The sequence below is a fragment of the Motacilla alba genome, chromosome 1 (assembly GCF_015832195.1).
Source record: "Motacilla alba alba isolate MOTALB_02 chromosome 1, Motacilla_alba_V1.0_pri, whole genome shotgun sequence".
NCBI lineage: Eukaryota > Metazoa > Chordata > Aves > Passeriformes > Motacillidae > Motacilla > Motacilla alba.
The window spans coordinates 52,971,482-52,988,172 of record NC_052016.1 but is presented as its reverse complement, the minus strand read 5'-3'; the positions used below and the strand labels follow the sequence as shown (position 1 = coordinate 52,988,172).

General features: G+C 43.1%; 1 protein-coding gene across 2 annotated transcripts; it reads right to left on the bottom strand.

Annotated features, from left to right (window-relative positions):
* Positions 1–1,622: 1,622 nt before the first annotated feature.
* IL17D (interleukin 17D) lies at positions 1,623–14,236 on the bottom strand. 2 transcript variants are annotated; one of them, XM_038149462.1, is made up of 4 exons: positions 13,974–14,236; positions 12,379–12,551; positions 11,425–11,735; positions 1,623–3,648 (listed from the first exon to the last, which is right to left on the bottom strand). In XM_038149462.1, the coding sequence occupies exons 2-4, from the start codon at positions 12,412–12,414 to the stop codon at positions 3,333–3,335; spliced, it is 663 nt and encodes a 220-aa protein (XP_038005390.1). In that variant the 5' UTR covers positions 12,415–12,551; positions 13,974–14,236; the 3' UTR covers positions 1,623–3,332. The 2 variants fall into 2 exon arrangements, with proteins under 2 accessions (XP_038005390.1, XP_038005398.1); XM_038149470.1 differs by lacking the exons at positions 12,379–12,551; positions 13,974–14,236 and adding an exon at positions 11,835–12,045.
* Between the last annotated feature and the right edge of the window lie 2,455 nt (positions 14,237–16,691).

Here is a 16,691-nt window from a genome sequence, read left to right as displayed (position 1 = left end):
TTCCTGGCACAACAAAAAATTTTCTCAAATCAGCTGCAGCTGCCAGATAGTTCTAGCTTTGAATTGTTTGCATTTATTGGGCCTGGAGTTAGTTCAGTGAGGCATTTCATGTCTTCCTTCTGTCAACAGTTTGTGAAGCCTTGAAGCAACTCCAATGAACACTCCCTCCCCCATGCAAATTAAAGGCAAGGCTGCGGCAGCTGTAACCAGAGGGCTGGAAGCTGGAAAATGTCACACCACATTTGAAGTGAAACTGATATAAATCCATGATGTGATGACCTCGTTAAAAAAAAACAATTCCAAACAAATGCAAACTACATTCAACACTCAACCTTTCCCACATGAGTAATGTGGAGAGAAAGGATATATGGAGGGATATTTTGAAGGCCAGTAAGTGCTTGTGTAGCTAAGAGCTCTTGATGTTAAGTATTAACAAACAGTTGCTCACTAACAAAATATCAAACAGTTGCTTGTGCTAAAACATAAACAGCTTTTAAGAGACACCTAACTGGAAAGCTGGATCAGGAAGCAAATTGGCTCTGCTAAAAAGTCTGCTACAGAGGAAAAGAAGGATTAAGAAGGGAAAATGGGCTTCTGAACAAAATTGCATAAAGATGCCTGAACCATGAGAAGCTTGCTGCACTTGCTGCAGTGTGACAAGAAGGAGGTCACCAACACAAGCGCTCTATTGATCCATGGATGTTTTGCAGTTCTTAAGTACTTTCAATTATCCAATTTCTGAAGCTGTCTGTAAGCTAAAGCATCTACTTTTCTGGAGCAGAGAAACTGATTATGTTCCATTTACCTGATTTTAGCTTGCACCTCCCAGGAATTCCCTGAACATGCTCTAGTTACTTGAAAACCTCAAAATGACTCCATAATTTATGGCTGGAGGACAAGAGAGTTGCAATAAAAAAGATTTTTTTTTTCTTCACAACATGTAAATATATATCCATGTGCTCTAATAACTAATTTGTTGCAGACAAATTTGTATAACAAAAGTGTATGGGCAGAGAGTGAGTTCTGCTGGAGGGCAGTGTTTGGCCAGACTTAGCCGGTACCCCCTCTGGGTATCTACTAAATGTTAAGTGCTGCATGGTTGGACATTTTGCTGTTGTAGTTTTGGGTCATTTTATTGCCTGTTAGGGTGAAGACTTAGCTTTCTATGCCATGGAGTATGAAGGTTCAACTTCACGCTGCCGTAAGTGTACATGTGGAGAAAACCTCACAATCTAATGGTGAAACTGGAAGGGATCAGGCTACTGAAACATCACCTAGTGCAATGTTTCTCCAGTTTTGTGGGTCAGCCTCCGTTTTGAGCCCCTCTGATTACCATTTCCCTCTGCTCAGAAGCTGAGAAGTTCCTCCACATTAGGAGGAAGGAAAAGAGGTTGTAACTGCTGCAAGTATTTTTATTTTCTAGGGAAAAGGTAACTACCTATAATTGCTGGCAGCAGCCAGGCAATTAGCTGTTCTCTGAGTAGTATAAACATTGTATGACCATCTCTGAACTCACCTTTGAGAATCCCCTTGAGATAGAAGCATCACAATTGGAGGAAACACAGATCTAAAGACAAGGAGGATTGAGGAAAAGCGTCTGCACAAAAACCACAGCTACAACCTTCAATATGACATTGTGATGGGAATCTTTATTTATTTCTGGAGTTCTTAAAGTTATTCTAGGCTTTGTAAGAGGTTTCACAGATTGCACTGTAAAAATACTGTTATGCTAGATTGAGTCAGAGAGAGCACAATCAATAATGATGCACCAAGACATGGAGTTGTCATATGACTTTCATTCTGTCTTCAGCTTGGTAATTGTGATTAGCTCATAGTCTTTTCATTCTTCATCCAACAACACTCCAAAGAAGAGTGTGTTTATGTAGTGTAAGGACTTTCTCTGCTATGAATTAAGGCCAATTTCAAGATTCATGATGTAGCAGATACATTCCTGCATATGATGTTTATTCTGTAAAGGTACTGATCCTTCAGTCATGATCTTTCATCTGTAGAAGAGATTCTCTGCTGTGCATTCAGAGGTTTATCTGTTTTGGCGAGTGTGGCCCCCTGAGGAATTATGTTTGTGCAAGGCATGCCTGGTCATTCCTGATTCTCATTCACTAGGCTGAGTCAACTTCAGTCTCTTGTTCTGGAAATGCAAGTTTTTGTGTATGCAGGGCTTCTGCTGAGGGTCTGCTATCAATTTCCATCAGCAGTAGGCTGCACAGATGGAAGGCTGCCCGTCTGCAGAATGTCAGCTTTTGCAGGTGATGATCATCTGTTACATGTAGCATAAGGAGATATGAGTAACAGTAATTGTAAAAATCAGTTGGATTTAACAAGTTTGGATTGGCTGGGACTCAACTCAATGACCTCTTGTAGGATCTGGGAGTTAAGACCTAGTCTGCTTACTCACCTGCAGTGCACCTGAGGTGAAGCCAATCCTTGGTACTTACTTTTTAATGGGCAATCTCCTCTCCTAAAATGAGAAAGGTTTTGGCCTTTCAGCTGCATGGAACACAGTTTTATCACAAGGAAGCACAAGGAAGTTAAGCAGTCAGTGATGGATGAAATCAAATACAGAATTTTTGGGACCCAAACTGTGTTTTTCCTAATTGATATTTTCTGTGTAATTAGACATAGTCCATATCAAGAAAGTCTGCTGCATTTTTACAATATTCTAGCATGTTTTTTCTCAACACCTTTGTACACTTAGCAATTTGGCGAGTTTAAAAATAGCAAGCACACAGAATATTGCTTCATGAATGACTCCAACTCAGCAAAGGTTTCCTTTCTGTAGAGTATAAATTAGCCAAACAGGTAACAGCTCAGAGGCAAAGCTTGGAGCTAATGCAGTATAAAGGGAGACTCTCCCAGCCTGAGAAACTATCCTTTTAACTGCTGATTTGTCACATGTACAGCAGCTGTGTGATTTTTATACAAGTGTACTTAAAAGTAGAATATAAGAGATTCCTCAAAAATATCTACAGCCAGTAGCCTGCTATAGTAATAGCTACCATGTCTTACAGTTGCATCGTCTTCTAAAATTTACTGTGAATAAGCAAAGATAAAATGTTCTGCTCTAAGGAAAAAAAAAAAAGCTGCTTTGGAGTTTGCAATAATGAACTAAACAAGTTTACATGAGCTAAAGAAATAGAATTAATTGCCATCTCTAATGATCTGAGTGACTGGACTTTCCATCTTATATCTGAAATAACTATAAGCAGAAAAAGAGGGTGAGTGAGTGTGTTTGCTGCTGTGCTGCAGTTTCCTGAGGTGGTGAGGTGATGATGTGAGAGCCCAGTACTGAAACATAACTTTTAATACATTCTTCATTCTGACGAGGGCTTGTTCTGGCCCACCAGCAGCTTCACTTCTTGCTTATCTATGCTGGAATTGACGCTCTCTGCCTCCTTTTCCTGCTCGGGGACGCAGGTGCAGCCCACGGGGATGGTGATGTAATCCTCGGTGTAGACGTAGCGGCCCCCGGCGCAGGCGGGCGTGCGGCGCAGGATGACCGTGGGCATGAACACCGGGGTGCTGCGGAAGTGCAAGCTCTCCTCGCCAAAGATCCCCATCAGGCAGCCTTTGCACAGGCAGTAGGCTTCGGGAATGTACTTAGGGTATCTCGTAGGATCATAGGAAATCCTAGGGGGAAGCAAATAAAGATTCATTAGTACCTCTAAAACCAGGTATATTCATCTGGAATTTTATAATCTTACATATTATTATAACTATTATATCATGTTTTTGTTGTCTTCACCAGGAAAAATAGCTGTAGCTGTTGTTGTCTGGCTTCTAATTTGTAAGGTGTAAAGAAAAAAAACATGAACAGGTTACAGAACTGATTAGGTCCTACAGTGCGCATAAGTGTGAGGTGTCTGGCTTTCTGAATTGTGAGACTCAAGAGTTTAAACAGAATTTTTGCATTTTGGACCAAATGGGTAAACAGAGCATTAAAAGGACACTTGGGCATTTCTAAACTTTTTATCTGCCTTGAGTTCTTCAAAAACTGGTACACATCCTTGTTAACATTATTATTGTTAAAGCCATGACGTGATGTTTTAAAATTTCATAATTTAAATAGAATTTAATTGTACTGTTATTTCTGCACTAGATTTTTCTCCCTAGTATATTTGAGGTCATAAATGTGCCTTCCCCTTGAAAGCAGAACTCTGTATTGCTTTTCTAATTCGTGTCTACTGTATCTTCCTCTAATCACAGAAGAGAAACATTTTCATGCCCACACTGAGATAAACTGCCACTTCCTGGGATGAGGCATCCACAGCTTCTCTGGGCAACCTGTGCCTGTGTCTCACCACCCTCACGTCTTAATTCTTCCCAGTATCTGATTCAAACCTGCTGTCTTCTACTTTAAAGCCATTATTCCTTGTCCTACGACTCCATGCCCTTGTGAGGAGTCCTTCTCCAGCTCTCCTATAGGCCCCCTTGAGATACTGGAAGGTTCAGCTGGTCTTTATAGGAGAGGTTCTGCATCCCTTTGAGTGTTTTCATGGCCTTCTCTGGACTCACTCTAACAGGTCCATGTCCTTCTTGTGTTGTGATCCCAGAGCTGGATGCAGCCCTCCAGGTAGGATCTCTTAATAGATCTTAAAGTGATCTTAATTCTTAATAGATTTAAAGCAATTTCTAAATTGTGTTTCCCAGGGTTGGCAGCACTTCCTTGGGTATCAAAGTGTTCACCTTTTATCTCTTCAGGCTGTCTCTGAGACGAGAAGAGGTTTCAGGTTTGGAAGAGGCAGAACCCTAAGTCTGCCTCAAGCTGTGACTGCAGTCATTGCTAGTCAACAAAATCTGTCCTTGTGAGAAGGCAGGCAGCCTGGCTCTCCCTCTCACACCCACCACTGGGTTGACACTGATGTTCTTCTGGTCACAGGATTGATCAAGGAACTCATTCAGCTGAGGAGTAACTCCATCAGAAGCTGGGGTTTGGTCTGTCAGCTGTCTTGCCACACATGTACACAGAGCTCCGCACCAAAAGCCAGAGTGAACAAGCAGCTTACACAGGGACAGAAGGGAGCTGCCCTTTTCAGATGTAATGCCAGTTTATCTGGTTAAAGGAAATATGGAATCACAGCTTTTGCCAAACACAAACTTGATTATCCTGTCATCAAGGAAAATAGACTTTGTAATTTATATATGTGTGTATATATATATATATATATATATATATATATATATATATATATAAAAAAATTCAAAGAATTTGTTTTCCTCACAAAAAAATCTGACCAGTTCTCTAATAGCCAGACATCTGTGTTGCAGATATTTTTTGCAATGCTTCTCTGTCCCATTTATACTCACTTACTTTCCTCAGGAAATACCTTCATGTTACAGGAACTCACACCACTGTGAAATAAAAAAATAAAATGTCTGGTAGCCAGCAGAAGGGAAGAAAGGGCAACACAGGCCTTTCTACTGTGATGCATTCCCATTTCAAGTATGAGTAATTTCAGTGGTGGATTGTTAAACACAACATGTGTCGAGTTATTGGTATTTACTGTATTATCTCTAGCACCTGGTTTATGATGTTACTGGAAAGCATGAACATGCTTCTGCATGCAAACATGAAAGGTTTCACTGAGAACACTGAGAACACTGTCACTGGAATCACGGTCTACAACCACCTTTCTCCTCCAAAGTCCCATGTGGAAAAATCAGGTATTAATGGGGTGGGTTATTTGAAAGATGGCGTGGTTGTGGCATGGTTTTCTACTTTCCAAGGGAAAAAATCTCTTATATTACTAGGTTTTGTGTCAATACATCATGTGAGGACTGGAAGGAATCAGAGACAATCCAAACTTAGTGACGAATTCAAAATATAGATGTGGTTTTGTATCCAGACCAGAACTTCAAGGCTGAAGCCTCTAAGTAATGCCTCCTGAAATTAATATGTGAACTCAAATGTCACTAAAATTTGGAGCCATATACAAGGTTCTGCATCTTCAGCTTAAACCTGTTCAGAAAAGCCATATAAATAAAACCTCATTTGTGTCTTTCTAGGCAACCCAAACACGCTTGGGTCGGAGCCACTAAGAAACACCAACCACTACAAGTCATGTTTTAACATCTCCTGGAAGAAGGTAAAATTTTTTTATCAGATTAATTAACCAGGTAAAAATGCATGCTCCAAGTTCCTGCCATGTCTTTCCTTACACCCAAGAGATGGACAGAGCTGGGAAGAGTGGTGGAGAACAAGAGAAGTGCAACTTTCCCCTGGTACTCAAGTGTCCCCTGCAGCCTTGTGTCACTTGCTGTGGCACTGCTGCAAACCAGACAGCCCAGGCACTTTGATGAGGATTGCCTGTGTCCTGTGAACTCAGGTCACCGCTGTGGAAGGCTGAGTCTGGCTCGCCAGCACTGCTGGTTCACAAGTGACAGGAGCAGTGAGCTGTGCCGGGCTGCTCTGCTCCCGTCTGCTGGAACAAGAAGCAGGTTTGTGCTGGACTGGAACTGCTAATGAAGTGTGACTCGGCTGCTTTTCCTTCTGACCCTACAGTGCTTTGAGAGCTCCCAGTGAAAAACAAACTTCCTGCCATTTACGTACTAAGCCTGGAAACTCAAGAGAAAACGTTCTGTCAGAAGTAAAACTCTTGCAGAGACTTAATCTGCCTTCTCCTGTACTGCTACTTTTATATGTAGTATTTTTAATAATATTGCCACTTCGTAATTTCCAAGCTTCTGATTTCACAGGGTCAGATGCTGTGCTGGGGCAGGGAGCCGACTCTTCAGAAAATCACTGTTAGCACCAGGCTAACAGCTGGATGTTATCGAAAGTCTAATAAGCAGATCATCATCCCCTTCCTTCACACTCTGAAATACTTGCAGGATTAAGAGCTAACAGCTTTTTTCCCCCCTTGCCAAGACATTTATTTCCCTGTAGCAGGTGTTCTTTTGTTCATGTAATGCTTTATTTTATATACAGACACCAACATAGGTATTACTACTATAGGTAGCACAATGCTTGCACAGAAATTGCCCAGTGCTAACTGATTTTTGGAAGAGATGTACGTGCTCAACTAAACGTGCTCAACGAAAAAGGATGGCAACTCTGCATCCCCTTGTATTCTTTCCCTTGGCTGCATCTTTGGGACATGCACACCGTGCCACATGGTAATGTTAAATCCTGGAAAATGCCTTGGATAAGCTTCTAGAAAATCACTGGAGTATTATTTGAAGGAAAGCCCTCCTGTATGACTTCATTCAAACACACTGCAGACAAGCTTGGCTTTTACCAGTAAAAAATGACTTGCCTGTATTACTTGTATTAAGAATTTATGTAAATGAGCACTAAACCAAGGATATTGATAAACTGAAACTGGTTTTTGAAAAACAGAAGAAACAAGCTGTGCAATGTTCGAGAGAAGGACTGGCTAACTTGGCTAACATCATCAGAGCAACACTGACAATAAAAGTTAAATCTTTGTAAGTTAACCATTAGTAGATGCAGGATTAGGCCCCAGAGACAGAAACAAAAGTCACAGGATTTGGAAATTCAGAAACATGAATGACTTACTGAATACACATAAAGAAATTTTGCTAAACTTATGTAGAAGTGTGTTTGCAAATTAGTTATGATTATTGTGTAGCCTTAAGACATAAGAAAATAAAAACAGAGCTGATATACACAGCTGGTTAATGAATATCATCTGTGCTCTGCAGCACCATGAATGGAATCACAAATCAGCACTACCTGTAAAAGTGCTGCTGACTTCAGCAGGATCAGATTTTTCAAGGTTTGCTCTGAGCTTTATGATCAGACCCCCAAAAATGTTTAGGCAGACATTTAAAATTAATCCTTTTTATAATGCTCTTGTCCATGAGCAACTTTGCATCTCTGGAGCTGTGTTTGCACTGCTAATGATTCACCATGATTGTGGCTTCTGTAAGTGTTAACAAGAGCACCCATCCTGTGCTGTCAGCAGGGGCTGCAGGTCCACCCGTATCATTAATTCTTGTTAAGCAGCTCTGAACCATAGCAGCAGCCAAGCGGCCCATGCCAGAATCTCCTTTTACAAGCAGGCTTTCTGGATTTCATTGACTGTCCATGTAATACTGCTAAAAAGGACAAGCAACCCCTGGACAGATGTCACGAGCTGGCACACAGTCAGCCTGATGATTTCATGGAAGGATGATTTCAGGGCAGAACTCCCGCTACTGGTTCTATTTAAAAAAACAAACAAACAAACAAACAAAAAAAACCCCTGGTAATTTGTAGCCCAACTTCCTGAACTGCTGAGCAAATCCAGCATACTCAACTGACTTCAGGGAACTCTGCTGTCTCTTTATAGCTCTGCAGAGCAAAGACTGATTCGCATGATTAAACTCTGTGCCCTGAGTTATATACTGATCTCCTGTGGCCACCAGGATGGAATTTCAGTATCAGACACATGAACAAGTATTTTTCCCCTAACTTTTGCCTCAAACACCACCTGTTGGTTGCTGCTAGTATCAGGGTTGGGGACCAGATGGATCTGAGGTGCAATCCATGTTCAACTCATGTATCTCTGGTTTGCAGCAAGCCAAAAGTGATGTAAGTCTTGATTTAACCAAATTAAAAGACCAAATAATGGAGAATAAACAGTAATCACAGAGCAAAGACAAGCAAAGAAGCCACACAAGGATTATCTGAGCTTTGAGCCAGTCAAACCTAATTCTTCCACACTTAAACAGAATGACAGGCTTGGGATACAGATGATGCAGTAGAGTCAACATTATACACAGTTCTCTAAGTAATATATTTGATTCTTTCTCATAAATGCTGATATGAAAAAAATCCAGTTGACTTGGACTGAACAGTCATGTGAACAGAAGAATTACAAGCAGCAGCGTTAAACAGCTGGGAGCAGGTGCCTGGGGAGACATTCAGGGGAAGGTAAGTAGAGCCAGACTTAATATCTTTATTATTAATGACCTGGAATAGGGAATATAAACAGTATGTTAATGAAATCTGCAGATGGTAACAATGGGAAATGCTGCAATGCCAATGAAGACAGAGAAACAGCATGAGGTATCTCAGCCATTAAAATGCATGTCAAAAAGAAAAAAGAGCCTTTATGCACAGAGCAGAAATGAATTGCACTGTAAGTCTTTAAGTGCAGAAAAGAAGCCAGAGAGCAGGATGTCTGTGAGACGCTGGAATGGGACAGGCACCTTGATGCAAATTTCACGTAGTCAAATTCAGCCTTTGAGCAGTTTCCTATCAGGGCATACAAGAGGGGTCTGCCTACAGTGAATTTATTTATGAGCAATCACCACAAGAACAACTTTGGTGATTCAGAAGGCAGTTCAGGAGACAGCAATGAATCTGTGACGGGGAGCAATTTATGAGGGAAAAGAATTAAATGCAAGTGGGCTTGTCAAGAAAGTGCTGTACAGAAGAGAGCTGTGTGCAGCTTTTCAGATTAACACTCCAGCCAAGGGGAAGAAATTGCTAAGAGTGTATAAGCGAAATTGGTTAACCATTGACAAAGCATAATGGGACATTACCTGCAGTCTTTAATGGAGAGCTGTGTGTCCCTCTCAACGATATGGAGTAACTCTAATAGGATTAAGGAGCTTCCAGGGTACCCAGTTGAAGACCACAGAACAAAACAAATATTCATATCTAGCTTCAAGGTCTATGAGATAGCAGGTGGTAATAGCTAATGCACTTCAGCAGTCTTATATTTCACACTTTAACTACACATCTTGAGGTATCTCTTGCTGTCTCATTGCATGCCAATGATACAATAAAAATGCAGTCACAAAAATAAAGCTGTAAATGAGATCTGTTAACTATACAGAGTGTTCAGGCCTCTTTACCCTAGAGAAACATTTTCCCCTCTAAATATAATTTTAGGTTTTGCTTTTAATGGTGTAATACTTCTTCCCCACTATCTTTAAAAATTCCTAGCTTGGAGATGTCATCAAGTAACTTGTATGTGACTGGTTAGTGGTCTGTCTGAAAACACTTGGATGAAAAGTACAGTGGATTTACTTTTGTAAGTCAAGCCCCAAAAAGCTTCTGGTTCTCCATTAAGAAATAAGCCTATACAGAGCTCCAGCTGAAAATAAATACCTGCCCAAGGACGAAGGCACTGTTTTCAAACCAGAGGAACAATTTTCTGATAGCACTAGTATTTTGCAAAAGCACTGTAAAAAATACCTGAGCCCAATTGTAGGTGTTTTGCTCATGGTATTTGCTTTGTGCACTCTTATGTAGCTTTAAAATCCTCAGTTTTCTTAGAGAAAATGTATTGCTAAAAATACTTTGCTTATGAAAGGCTTACTGAGCAAATAAACCATCTTTCTCTCAGTAGGATTACTTCTTACACTAAAAGCGAGCAAAACCCATGCCATAAAATAAATATTTATTGGAGAGCCTAACAAGGAGATAACTGTTTGCTGAATACACAGGAACTGTATCAAACTATATACCAGGGATAATGTATAAAAAGTAGCAAGAAAGTCAGTTCCTTTTAAGTTTGCACATTTTAGCTTCCTGTTGTCTGCAGTCCTTTACAGAAAGCTGTAAACAGAACTCAGTCTTACTCAAACCACCAGAAGGCTTCATAGTCTTCTGAGAATGTGATCACACACTGGGTTTAGTGTACTAGATCAGTGGTTTCCAAGCTTTTCCAGAGCTTCTCATAGAAGTGCAGGCCCTTGTTTCATGTGTTAACCAGCCTTACAACAAATTTACTTTACTTAGTTGTTTTTATGCCCCATAAAAATAGTCTGTCCGTCCCTGTTTCCACCTCAGAGGAAGGAGGTTTGCAAAGCACAGGTTGAAAACACAGGTGTAGAATACTGCTGTACTCATTCCTTGTCTACGCTCCCACAGCAAAGGGGACATCGAGCCCTTGGGACTGTTTGGTAGGTGAGGATACGGCTCTGTTGGTGGGCGACCAGAACACAGACTGTACCCTGATGTAGTTTAGAAACAGCAGAGCATCTGGAGTCACATTTTTGGGAAAGCATCTGAGCCCCTCTGTGGCTGCTGCAGAGTCAAGAGGTGTTTCTTTGGTGGTGGTCCTTTGCTGAGGGTCCTCTGATTGTCACATGTGACAATTTGCCCGAGTGACTTTTTGAGGATGGTCTCTGCTCCCGGGTGGGTGTGGATGTGGGTGTGAGCTCCATCTCACGGCTTGCTCCACCTATTTCTCTTTTTGCCCATTAGACCTACTACTCACGCAAGCTGTTTTGACATAATTACCTTATATCGCCTGCTTAGACGCGTGCTTTAGCACCTTCCCTGGCTCTGCCCGGTGCCGCGGCCACCCCTCACTTCCCGAGCCGCTCCGGGCACGGCGCGGCAAAGCCGGCGGAGCCCGGCGCTGCCGGTCCCGCACGGGGACACCGCCTCGGCTCCCTTCACCCCTGAGGTGACCGCCCCTCCCTTCCCGCGGCGCCCGGAGTCACCTGTATGCCCAGGGCGATGCGCTGCGCAGGTTGACGGGGAGCCGGACCCTCTTGTCTGCGGGCGGCCGCGCCCCGGCGGGGCAGCTGGCGTTGTGCTGGCGGCCCGGCGGCTCGGGCTGCAGGGTGTGGTGGAAGGCGCTGAGCATGCCCGCCGCCAGCCGCCCGTACAGCTGCTCCAGCAGCTCCTCGGGCCGCTCGCCGCAGCTCCGCGTCCGCGCCGGCCGCTGCTTGGGCGCCCTGGCGGCCTCCGGGCGGAGCGGGAGCAGCGCCGCGCAGAGCAGCGCCAGCAGCGCCGCCAGCGCCGCCCGCACCTGCAACGACGCCGCCGTCAGCGGGGATGGGGACAGCGGGGACACCGCGCCCGCCCGCCACCGCCCGCGCCCCGCAGCCCCCGGCCCGCAGCCCCTTACCCTGCCTCGCTGCATGGCGCCCGGGCTGCTTCTCCTCCAGGGAGCCGGGGAGAGCGGCGGGCTGCGGCGCCGCGCCGTGCCACTGGCTCTCCCGGCGGAGGAGCTGTTGGAAAAGTGCCCCGCGCCTCACTGCATCTCCCCTGGCCTCGCCTGCCAGGAACATGTTCGGCGGCGCTCACGGCGGCGGCGAGCGCTCGGTGCGGGCCGGTCCCGCATCCCAGCGCTGCCCGCGGCCGCTCCGCCGAGCCACCGGCCCGGCGCGCCCCGCAAGCCCGGGGCTGCCGTCGGGAGCCCCGCTCTCGCAGGGGCAGGAGCCGGGCTGTTCCCAACCCCGCCGGGACACTCGGCATCCAGTGGCACCCTCTGGACCAGAGCTCGAGGCTGAGGCAGAGCCAAGGGGATTTGGCCCAGTCGGAGCCAAAGGCTGATGTGAAAAAATGTGGGGATTTACAGCTGGGGAAGGGACTGCTCTAGCCCGGACTCTCCCAGTCACTTTAGGGCAGTTGGCACTGTCCCTCGTAAGGGTTTGGGATTTCCGACCTACCCGATTCCAGGTAGCATCTCTGGCACGTTTCTCCATCCCAGCTGTGCCGTTTCTCCAGCAGGCACCGAGGTGTTGATGTCCTGCATGAAGGCTGCAGCTGGCGACCGTGAGGCCTGATCCTCCCGTTCCTCCTGCCGAGGCGGCCTGGGGCAGACACCCAGGGCAGGGTCTGGCTGCAAGAGAAGTCCCTTCAGAAGAAGAGAAATTTGCATCGTACCTACCTAAAGGAGGTTGAGGCGAGTCTCACCTCCAATGGCTTCTCCACCTATTCTACCCTTTTAAAAATACATGATGCAATATAATCATGGTCTCTGGCACAACCCACAAAAATAAGGATGTAAATAGTACTCTGGTTCATAAAAGATGTGGTCCACTGAAATGGTGTGCATTAAAAACAGACTTTAGAATTCACACTTGAATCAAATATTTCATGTGCTCAAAGACTGAGAAACCCCAGCTTGGTACCACAGAAATACAAGACATCAACTTCACCAAACAAGCTGGAGTTGAAACACAATGGTCTGGCATTCATAAATGTAATGAAGTAACTTGATTTTGTGGTTTCTGAAAAGTCATACAGTAAAATATAACTATTATTTTTAGTGATTTTGGTGCCATATACATCACAGATCAGTATCATTTATTAGCAGTATCTTGACCTTTAACTGTGTGGGATTTGAATCCGATATCAGCTCTGAGGAAGGACAGTTTTAAATTGAATTCCAAACTCTCCTCTGCACTCATATCCTCAGGTGAAAGACTGGGACAAGGTGTGTGTCCATTTAGCCCAGTCCAGTCTAACCCCTGACCATGCATCTCATGTTACTTCACCACCTTTGAGCGGTGTGTGTGGCAACATGGCAAATATTTATCACCACAGGTCTTTTTATATTACTCTTCCTAAGACCAATCAGCATCTTCAGAAATTTCAGATTTCTAAGTAGCATGAGGATGTCACACTTGGCTTTGCAAAATGTGAGTTCCGTGTACTTCCTTATATGCATCAACATTTCTGGGAGAGGCCTGCCTCAAAAAATCAGAGCAAATGAAAACAAAACAATGGCACAGGCATTAAATTGCCATTGAATTTAAGGCTTTGTGTCTTATCTAGGCGATATTCTAATTCTGTACGATATATTGTATTGTCTTTTGAAAAATCACATTGATTCAAATAATGAGAACCACAGAAGGTCAGCATGTGAGATTCCATTACAGAGGAACTCGGAGTGCTATGCCAGTTCTTGGGGCATAGTCTACCCTAGAGACATCTGAGTCATAAAATATTCCCTAATACACTTTGGCAACTTAGGTTCTTCCACGACTTTAAGAAATTACTAACCAGTATCTTTGTCATTGGTGTTCATTTCCAATTTTCTTAGAATTTGGGGGCTATTTAAAATATCTATACAAATGAAATATTGAAAAATTATTTAGTAATATGAAATCAATCCTGAATTTGACGTAATACCGATATAATATTGATATCATAGGTTATTTCAATCAATGGATTCAGAACTATGTATTTCATGCAATATTCTAAATGTTTTTTTTCTGGAGATTGTCATTCAATATTTATATTTGGCACTGGTATCTACCTTTCTCCTGAGATTATCACCACAGTGATCTGTGTCAGATAATAAATTCAGTTCCACAAATTCCTGCTATGAGAGTCAGGATGTTCCAAAGAAAACTAAGCTCTGCAAGAATAAGACAGACATTTTTAGTGAGTTCATGTAAATAAGAAGAAACATTTTCTGCACCTGATTCTACCAGAGAGCATTTCATGCCAAGTTAAACACTGAAACATATTTAACAAAGGACACACCAGGTTTGTGTCTTCAACCTTACACTGTTACCAACAGCTGGAGAAAAATGTGTCATAGCGGGAGAAAAAAATTCCTTTTCAAATATGTTATCACCAGACCATTCTGATAATTTGGACAATTGTTTCAAAACCATTGGAATAATGGTGAAAACCTGACAGTAAATGTAAGAATGCAACTCTTCCCAGACACATTAATCCCTAAGGAGCAGTATTGTCAGGACATTTTCTGGTTGGGGTTGTTGTCTTTCATAGCTGCTCTGGCACACAACAGCTGGTTTCAGATACTATGGTTTACACATAAATAAATCACATTATTCTGACGAACATTATCAATGATACCACAGTAATATGCTTGTCACAAAAATGGCAGAATTGCCCTACACTGGCATATTCCAACTGCTTATTCCCATCCTGCTACAGCATTAATGAGATCCTGTCTCTATCTGAAATAATGATGTGAAAAAGGTTTTAATAATCATCATACAGACCTTCAAGCTGAACAACTCAAGTTGTTGGGTGGAACAAACATTCAGCTGACATCCCCAGCAGATATAAATTTTCAGAGAGAGAATTTAATTACTCCCTGAAGATGTCCTTCTGCCTCACATTCTGTTTGCAGATAACCTGTCACCCAAACTCTTCTGTTCCCGTTCATCTTCCCCCCAGCTGTAATACCACTTTGCAGTGTCCTTGGCATGGCATCTTCTTCAGCAGCATCTCAGCATATTTTACAGTTGTTAGGCAATTTAACTTTGCAAAAGTGAATTCTTGAGAAGTGCAGAGTCTTCCAAAGACTTCATTTTGCCAAGGGGAAAACTGAGGAGCAAACAGGTTAAAAATAGCCTTTTTACCATAAAGTTGATCATCCATGTCCTTGACACCAAAAATAATCAAAGCTTAGCTAATGAGATTAATTTCTTATGATCTCATACTGCTCTTGCAAAGGAGCCAATAGAAACAGCCCTTTATGATAAAATTTTATAATACAACTATTTATTGGCAGTTTTGGATGCCCCATCCCTGGAAGTGTTCAAGGCCAGGTTGGATGGGGCTTGAAGCGACCTGGTCTAGTGGAAGGTGTCCCTGCCCACAGCAAGGGGGTTGGAACTGGGTGATCTTTAAGGTCTCTTCCAACCCAAACGATCCTATGATTCTATGAACCATACCTTTGTACAATTTTCAACTCGTTTTTTACTCTGGAATAGCTTTGTTCTAGAAGTAGTAAGTCATGTAATCTGACAAAGGATGTTCAGAGAAAAACATTAAATATGCGATTAAGAATGTTTTGATGCTGTAGAGCTAGGCTTGTTCAGAAATAAATAAAATACTACTCAAGTATTCATTTATATTTGGCTACTGTACAGAGATGTTTTTCATACATGTAAAGAGAAAGGTAACTTGGTATGTACAGCTCCTGCCCGAAGAAGACCTCAAGTCTAAGAGGTCAACTGCAGATTGTTTAATATTGCATAATAGATCTTTTCATGACAATAGAAACTAAAATACCTCATGAGTCAGTTTCTCGAAGGGGTCAGCATTTCTCTAGGTTTAATGTTGCTGCTCTTCTAACGTAAAATAATAAATTAATATAATAGCAGGAGTCTTAAATGATTAATTGAGTAATTCCAGAATGATAACACAAGATGGGATTTAAATGCTGCTGGAAGCATGTACCTGCAGTGTGTGGCTTCTGGAGATGTAGTCTGTTTTGTGCAACCAAGCCTGAAAAGAAGTTTCTGCTTGAATTTCATGGATGAAAATATAACTATTTAGCTCATTCAGGTTTCCACTCCTGTGGTTTCTAAGACCTACCTCAGGACCAAGGGCATCCTACATGGCAGCAGGGAACACAACTCACTGCACCCAAGCTAAATGCCAACCAAGGACAGGGTCAGGGACATCACATCAACATAGCACATAATCCCATATAACCCAGGCAATTATTTGAAACAAGGACTCCACTTGTCCTTGCAGAGCTCAGCTGCCTGAATACACAGGTGTGCTCACCTGTGTGACAGCCTGAGGCATTCCAACGTGGTGACCCAGCACTTCAGAGACGTGCATGTAGCATCTTTCTCAACAGATCCCAGTCGTATTAATCTCCATCAGGGATCACTCTTTGGCCTTGAGTCCAATCCTTGAGTCTAGTCTTTGAGTCTTGTGTTCCCTCATACAAAACATCTTACACCAAAGAAGAAGGATGATGCACTGAAGCTGCTTCCAAAGAATGGCTCCTGGCCCAGGCTTACCTTTGGATCATGCAAGGCAATTTTCTGGGAGATGAATTGTCATGGTCCAAAACTGTGCTACTGTGCACTGCTGTGCTACTGGTCTTACAGAACAGCTGGGTACACATCCCCTCCTCTGCTCTGGGCTTGCCCTGGCAACGTTCTGGTAGAGATGCAGCCATAATGAACAGGGCTTTGAAGTGGCGAACCTGGGTTACATCATCTTGACTGTCAGCAGGACTCATTATTCTGGTGTTGGA